At 52.7% G+C, this 7,378-nt stretch overlaps 2 protein-coding genes across 4 annotated transcripts in view; one reads left to right on the top strand and one right to left on the bottom strand.

The window, feature by feature from the left end:
* The window catches only part of GIPR (gastric inhibitory polypeptide receptor), a 10,683-nt gene extending 10,543 nt beyond the window's left edge, over positions 1 to 140 (top strand). For both annotated transcript variants that reach the window (XM_021716772.1, XM_021716771.1), the window contains one exon: positions 1 to 140. This exon is cut by the window's left edge and continues 124 nt beyond it. In XM_021716772.1, coding sequence (XP_021572447.1) covers positions 1 to 140 — 140 coding nt within the window.
* Positions 141 to 4,163: 4,023 nt separating this feature from the next.
* SNRPD2 (small nuclear ribonucleoprotein D2 polypeptide) overlaps positions 4,164 to 7,378 on the bottom strand; it is a 31,008-nt gene continuing 27,793 nt past the window's right edge. The window contains exons 3-4 of one of the 2 annotated variants that reach the window (XM_021716774.1): positions 6,226 to 6,405; positions 4,164 to 4,432 (exon numbers count right to left, since the gene is read on the bottom strand). In XM_021716774.1, the coding sequence (XP_021572449.1) occupies positions 4,258 to 4,432; positions 6,226 to 6,377 (327 nt within the window). In that variant the 5' untranslated portion in view covers positions 6,378 to 6,405 and the 3' untranslated portion in view covers positions 4,164 to 4,257. The remainder of the gene's footprint in view (positions 4,433 to 6,225; positions 6,406 to 7,378) is intronic. The other variant, XM_008066413.1, reaches the window with a different exon arrangement.

Below are 7,378 nucleotides of genomic sequence, written 5' to 3'. Positions count from 1 at the left end.
GCCAGCACCCGGAGCGCGCCTCCCGGGCCCTGCCCCCGGGCTCTGGCCCCGGCGAGGTCCCCACCAGCCGCGCCTTGTCCTCGGGGACCCTCCCGGGCCCCGGGGATGAGGCCAACCGGGTGTTGGAAAGTTACTGCTAGGTGGCGGGATTCCTGTGCTGTTCGGCTAGCGTGTATTTGTTGAGGGCAAACTGTGTGCCAGGCCCCGTGGGGCGGGGGTTCGCTGGGGAGATGGGGGAGAATTAAACAGACAAGGCCCCTGCCCTCCTGGAGATCACAACTGAGTGGACTGTGAAACAAAACTCAAGTTGCACACATGGTGTGGAATGGCCTAAGGGAAATCAGAAGGGCGCCTAGGGTGATCTGGGGGGCAATCTCGGAGGAGGTGACAGCTAAGCCATACTTGAAAGGGGTGAAGGAGACAACATTGGGAAGAACTGAAGGACAAGATTATAAGCAGAAGGAACAGCTCCCAAAGGAGCCTGGCATGGCTGGAGCGGAGTAGGGCAGAGCCAAGAGATGGGGAGAGACGTGGACAGGGCTATCAGAGTCGGGACTTGAGTCCAGGTGCCCTGAAGATGTCTAAGATAGGGTGTCTCGTGGGCTGCTCACGTTTTAACCAGATCCCTGTCTGCTTTGTGGGGATTTCTAGGGTCAAGGGTGGAAGCCAGGAGCCCAGTGAGGAGGGGACTCAGGCAAGGAGTGATGATGGCTGGACCGGGATGGAGGCCAGGAGGGGGGTGAAGTGGTTGGACCGTGGAGCTGTTTCAAGGTAGAGCTGCGAGGTTTTGTGATGGATCACACGACGAAGGGGGAGCAAGTATGAAGGGGGAGACTGGGTTCAGGGTGGGGGCAGCAAAGATGCGCTCTGGACATACTACGCTGGCATTGTCTGGGGCATACCCAAGGGAGCTGGGTGTGAGGGTCTGCAGCTCTCTGGAGACATGAGAGTAGGAAGGGAATGTGAGAGGCCCTGGGATCCAAAGAGGATACAACATGGAGATAGAAACAGGCAATCCAAGGCAGGTCTCAGAGCTGAAACTGTATATTCAGAGTAGCCAGGACCACCGTGGGCTGGGGAGTGAGGACGCATGTCTCCACCCTCCTGTGATGGGTGGCACCTGGGAATGGGGAGAATGGGGGGAAGCTGACAGCCTCATTGTGGCTGACCACCTGTACATATGTGCAAGACCCTCCCTCCTAAATCTTCCCCACACCTACACTTGGACTCAGAATCGGGGTGTTGCCGAGTATTTTCCCTGGGGTTCCCTACCTGAACTCAGAGCCTTTACAAGCTTGTGGTCCTGTTGGGTTCTGGTGGAGTGGAGGCCTTAGGGCAAGGCCCTTATAAATAAAGCATGAGAAGCAGTTGCTTTTTTCTTTCTGGAGTGGAGAATCTTCTTGGCCAGGTCACAAAGGGCTATGACTGTGGCAGGCAGCATGGCTGGGTGGGGCCTGTGGTAGACTTGTTCTACTTCAGCCACATGTGGCCACAAGAAAATGGGGACACTAGCCGGGCATGGTGGCTCATGCCTGGAATCCCAGCACTTTGGGAGGCCGAGGTGAGAGGACTACCTGAGCCCAGGGGTTCAAGACCATCCTGGACAACTTGGCGAGATCTCGTCTCTACAGTAAATCGAAGATTTAGCCGGGCATGGTGGTGTGTGCCTGTAGTTCCTGCTACTTGGAAAGCTGAAGTGGGAGGACCACCTGAGCTCAACAGGTTGAGGCTGCGGTGGCCATGAGCGTGCACTGCCTTCCAGCCTGGGCGACAGTGAGACTCCAACAACAAAAAATAATGAAGACACTGTACCGCTGCTGTTCTCCCTGCCTAAGAGAATCCTCAATTGGCCATCTCACATATAATCTGATACTTAACTATTATTTGTAACATATACAGATTAAAATTGTAAGCAAGAGCAGGTTATGTCCAACTTGTTGACGGCTGCTTCTCTAGAAGGGTAAAGCAAAGCAGTAGGAACCAGACTGGTTCATATCTTAGTTTGGCTAATTTATGAGCTGTTTGACTTGGGGAAAAGTCCAATTCTCTGCACCTTAGCTTCCGCTTCTGGAAAATGGGTATGACGGCACCTGCCTCCTGGGATGGCCTGAGATTCCAGAGTTACCCTCAGCACACAGCCTGGTGCCCGATCAACCCTTGGCCTGGCGCTGTTCCTGCAACCTCTGCTCCTGCTTTCACCCCTGCAACTATAAACCACTTGGGCAGCGGGTGGGTGATGAGTTGAGGGAGGAAACTCAGACTGATGCCCAGGAGGGTGCCCAGGACTGGAATCTTTGAGGCCAACCTGCAAGGCAGTGAAACCTTTCCATTTCCAGTGAGTACAGGTCAACAGCTGAGAAAAGCAGGGCAGGATCGGATCCGGGGCCTGTGATGTCAGGGCTTGTGCTGTTCCTGCTCTTGCCTAAGAATCCCGGGGGCAACCTCCTATGGTGGCACCACTGTCCTGACTTGACAGTTTAAGATGTGGTAGCTCCATCCTGCTCCCAGACAGTTGAGACTGTTCATGTGGGCCTGGCTCCCTAGGTTTGGATGCAGCTCCTTTTTTTTTTTTGAGTTGGAGTCTCACTCTGTCGCCCAGACTGGAGTGCAGTGGCCGCTCCCAGCCACTGCAGCCTCGACCTGCTGGGCTCCGGAGATCCTTCTGCCTCAGCCTTTCGAGTAGCCGGAATTACAGGCGCGCGCTACCACGCCCGGCTAATTTTTTTTTGACTTGTTGTAGAGATGAGGTCTCGCCTGCCCAGGTGGGTCTCGAACCCGCGGGCTCAGGCAATCCATTCACCTCAGCCTCCCAAAGGCACGGGATTACAGGCTGAGCCACCGAGCCCGGCTTGCAGCTCCTTTTTTTCTTAACTGGGTGACCCTGGACGAGTCACTTACCCTCTTTGGGCCTCCACTGTCTCATTTATAAAATGGGATAGCTCTGCATGGTTGTTCCAATCAGTGGTAAATGCACACCTTTATAGCCTTTCAGCCATCAGCCTGCATCAGGCCATCCCCTGCTGCAGCGTCCCGGTCCTGCCACTCGCAGACTCACGTAACTCAGGCTGTGCCTCCCACAGCTCAGAGTGTGCCCAACATCTGACTGAGTTCTCACTGACTTTAGGCCTTCAAGCTCCCACACCTGCCTGGGGTTTGCCTATACCCAGAGGACAGAGATAAAGAGACATGGGGGAACACACTGTGTGTGTCGGGGCAGGACAGGGATCTTCCCTAATCCCCCGAAACATGAGGCCTCCCTTTCCCACCTCTACCTAATTCCCCATGTTTGTCAGATAACGCCTCTAAAGGGTCATGAAGTAGCAAAGGAGCAGCAGAGATGGGGTGAAGCCACAGGTTTGGGAGGTGGGTCTGAATCATAGCATCACCACATCCTGGCTGGGGCACCCTGGGAAGTGACATCACCTCTCTGGCCCTCAGTTCCCTCTTCTGGAAAATGAAGGTAATAAATAACAGGCCTGCCTTAGAGTTGTCAGAAATACACCTGGAAAGCCTGAGCCTGGTCCCTTAACAGCGCAGCAGGTATTAGCCACAATCACCCTCACAATTTGGACAGCAACTGCTGTACGTGCACACACATTCCTCCCATTTGTGAGGATATGTCGGGCGCTCCCGTGGGTATGCCTGTGTCCCCAGCACTACAACATAGGACTGGGCACAGAGGAGGCATTTGGGGATGTTTGCAGACAGAATGGGGGAAAAAATACTAAAAGATAATTCCAACTCACTGAGGCCAACTCACTGAGAGAGGCAAGGAGAAGGAAGAGACAAGAAGCTAGAAAAGATTAAAATTGACTACTTGGAAGGCTGAGGCGGAAGGATTGCCGGAGCCCAGCAGGTCGAGGCTGCGGTGGCCGGGAGCGGCCACTGCACTCCAGTCTGGGCGACAGAGTGAGACTCCAACTCAAAAAAAAAAAAAAAAAAAAAAAAAAAGATTAAAATTGAAGAGGGAGCTGAGGGAGCTAAAACTTCCTCCAGCATCACCAATGAGAGGTCATTTCCTTCCAACCCGTGTGCTCTGTGGATGGGGAAAGTGAGCCTGGACTGGCAGAGATGGGTCCTGGTCCCAGCACTCAGCTCTGCACCCAGCTGCTCCCTCCCTCCCTCCTGAGTCAGCCCCACTCACAAGCCCCTGGGCAGACAGATACCACTAGAAAAAAAACACAGGGCTTTATTATTCCTATCACAAAGGGCAAGTCTTCGTAGGGCGGGGAGCGAGCTGTCGGTGGGAGGAGGCCCCTACTTGCCAGCGATGAGCGGGTTCCGCAGGACCACAATGACAGAGTCCCCGCGCAGGAACATCTTAGAGATGTAGCGATCCTTGTTGACTGGCTTGGACTTCTTCTTGCCCTTGCCGCTCTTGGGGACCTCGGTCCACATCTCCTTCACGTTCTCCAGCACCATGTTGCAGTGCCTGGTGGGGTCAGGGGGTGGGGAGGCACCAGCAGTGAGGGGGAGCCTTCTGACACCCCTCCTCTGCCCGGCACTGCTGCCCTCCCCCAGCTTGGGGAAAGGTGCAGAGGCCCTAGGCCAGGATGGCCAGGCTCCCAACGCCAAGGTTGAGGCTCAGGCAGAGGACTCCACTCCTCTGTGCCAGTGTTCTCTTCTCTAAATGGGAGACAGCCACGGTGCCTTCCTCCCAGGGCTGCTGTGAAGACTGAATGAATTAGCATACATTTTGGTGAAGACTTAGAACGGAGCCTGACACAGGGTAAGGGGCAGGCAACATGGTTCTGCGTGTGCCTTTTAACCTGAAGAATGTAGGGAGGCAGCAACAAAGAAGCTGCTTCTCTCTGGAGACCCAGAGGCTCCTGGGTGTTAAGGCTTGAGGTGTCACTTGACACCCCCACTTCAGTCCTGCTTTGTCCCTGTCCTCAGGGACCCAGTGTGATGACAGCATGGATGTGCTCATTCAACAAACTCTTGCTGAACATGTACAACATGCACTGCATGAAATGCAGAGGGTAGGCAACAAACAGACCACAACCCTGTCCCCACAGGGTCTGCATCCTAGAGAGGGGAGAAAAATGACAGACGAATAAACACAGATCTGCAGGACACTGTCAGGTGCTGGTAACTGTTAGGAAGAAAATTCCTTTTTTTTTTTTTGAGTCAGAGGCTCACTCTGTCACCCAGGCTAGAGTGCAGTGGCATGCTCATGGCCACCCCAGTGTCGACCTGCTGAGCTCTGGTGATCCTTCCACCTCAGCCTTCCAAGTAGCTGGAACCACAAACATGCGCCACCATACCCACCTAATTTTTTGATTTACTGTAGGGACGAGGTCTCACCAAGTTGCCCAGGCTGGTCTCAAACTCCTGGGCTCAGGCAATCCTCTCCCCTTGGTGGAAGAAAAATTAAAATTAAAGGTGGGTCAAGGGATAGAAGAAGATGGAGGAAAGGAGGAAAGGAGTACAAGGTGATTAGCAGGGACAGAAAGACATGAGGAAGAGGTAGAAACATGGGGAGGGCGGAAGAGGAAGGAAGGATAGGGGCAGATGCAGGAAACACAGCTGTTAAAGAGGCTGCTGGTTTAACCAAGCCAAAGTACATACTGATGGAAATATTACTGTGTGATAAGAAAAATAAAGAAGAATAAAGAAAAATAAAGAGAAGTGCTCTATGCTGTGATATGGAATAACCTCCAGGAGATATAATGGAGAGAAAAGGGGAGGAAAATAAGTCGTATTTAGTAGGAAAAAAGTGGGGGAGGGGAAGCATCTACACTGCCCACCTGCTTGTACAAGACTGAATCCTTGAGGATACCTAGAGTGGTGGCAGGTAAACTGGGGACAGAAAGTGACAGAAACTGTTCACTGGACTTTTATGTTTTTTTGAGTTGGAGTCTTACTCTGTCGCCCAGCCTGGAGTGTAGTGGCATGCTCATGGCCACTGCAGCCTTGACCTGCTGGGCTCAGGTGATCATTCCTGATTGATTATTGCCACTGTACAAACAAGATAGTCACTTGCTGAAAGTCCCTGGCTGCTAAGAGGCAGAGGTGGACATGAACCCAGGTGGGCTGGCCCCCAAATACATGCCCAAAACCACTGCACTACACACACCGGGGGGCAATGAGAGACAGTCACACCTTGGGGTTTTAGGTACACACTTCAGGCTTCTGAGAAACCTCATCTTCAGGCTCCTCAGATCAGAACTGGGGCTGCTTCTTCAGGTCAGGACAGAACCCCACCCAAGACCCAGCACTCACCTGTCGAAGGCCTTCACACGTCCCAGGAGTTTCTTGTTGTTGCGACAGTTGATGAGCACTTGGGTGTTGTTCTTGACAGACTGTGTGAGCACAGAGAGTGGACCCGTGTTAAATTCTTCTTCTTCTCGCTTCTGCAGCTCCTCTGGGGTCATCTCACTCTTGGGCTTGTTGAGGAGGCTCCTGAATGACAAGTATGGAACCCATAGGTGAGAGGAGTTGGGAGTGTGGGTGGTCAGGGCCATGCCCTCAGTGCCTCCCCAATCTTTACCCAACACCCATCCTCCTGCTCAGCCTTCTCTCCTGGAATCACCAACTGGATGTCTAACAGGCATTTTCAACTTTGCATGTGCAGATGGAGCTCCAGATCGCCCAGCCACCCAGAACCTACTCTACCCATAGTGTTCTCCATCTCCACCGATGATCACTCCATTTTTCTAGTTCTTGGGCAAGAACTCTGATGTCAACTTGTTTCCTCTCTTTCTCGCTCCCTATATCAAATCTGACAGCAAATGGCCATTTTTTAAGCCATCATCTCTCTTGGAGTCTTACTGTCTCTCTGCTTTCACCCATAGTCTCTGACAGCTTGTTCTCCACAGTGCGGTCTGAGGGGTCTTGCTAAAACCTAAATATCATGTCACTCTTTAAATATCTCCCACAAGCCTAGGCAACACGAGAGACCTCATCTATTAAAAATTAATAAAAAATAAGCTAGGTGCAGTGGCTCATGCCTGTAATCCCAGCACTTTGGGAGGCGGAGGCAAGAGGACTGCCTGAGCCTATGGGCTCAAGACCAGCCTGGGCAACTTGGCAAGACCTCGTCTCTACAATAAATCGAAAAATTAGCCAGGCATGGTGGCGCAACCATGTCGTACCAGCTACTTGGAAGACAAGCGGAAGGATCACCGGATCCCAGCAGGTCGAGGCTGAGGCGGCCATGAGCATCCCACTGCACTCTAGCCTAGGCAAGAATGAGACTCCAACTAAAAAAAAAAAAACATTAGCCAGGCATGGTGGTGCACACCTATAGTCCCAGCTACTTGGAAGGCTGAGGCAGAGCCCAGCAGGTCACCTGAGCCCAACAGGTGTGACTGCACTCCAGCCTGGGCTACAGAGTACGACTCTGACTCAAAAAAAAAAAAAAAAAAAAAAAAAA

Source organism: Carlito syrichta, unplaced genomic scaffold, assembly GCF_000164805.1.
Source record: "Carlito syrichta isolate Samal-C Ts95f unplaced genomic scaffold, Tarsius_syrichta-2.0.1 Scaffold308918, whole genome shotgun sequence".
Classification (NCBI taxonomy): Eukaryota; Metazoa; Chordata; class Mammalia; order Primates; family Tarsiidae; genus Carlito; species Carlito syrichta.
The sequence above is the reverse complement of the archived record's forward strand: the minus strand, read 5'-3'. Positions and strand labels throughout refer to the sequence as shown.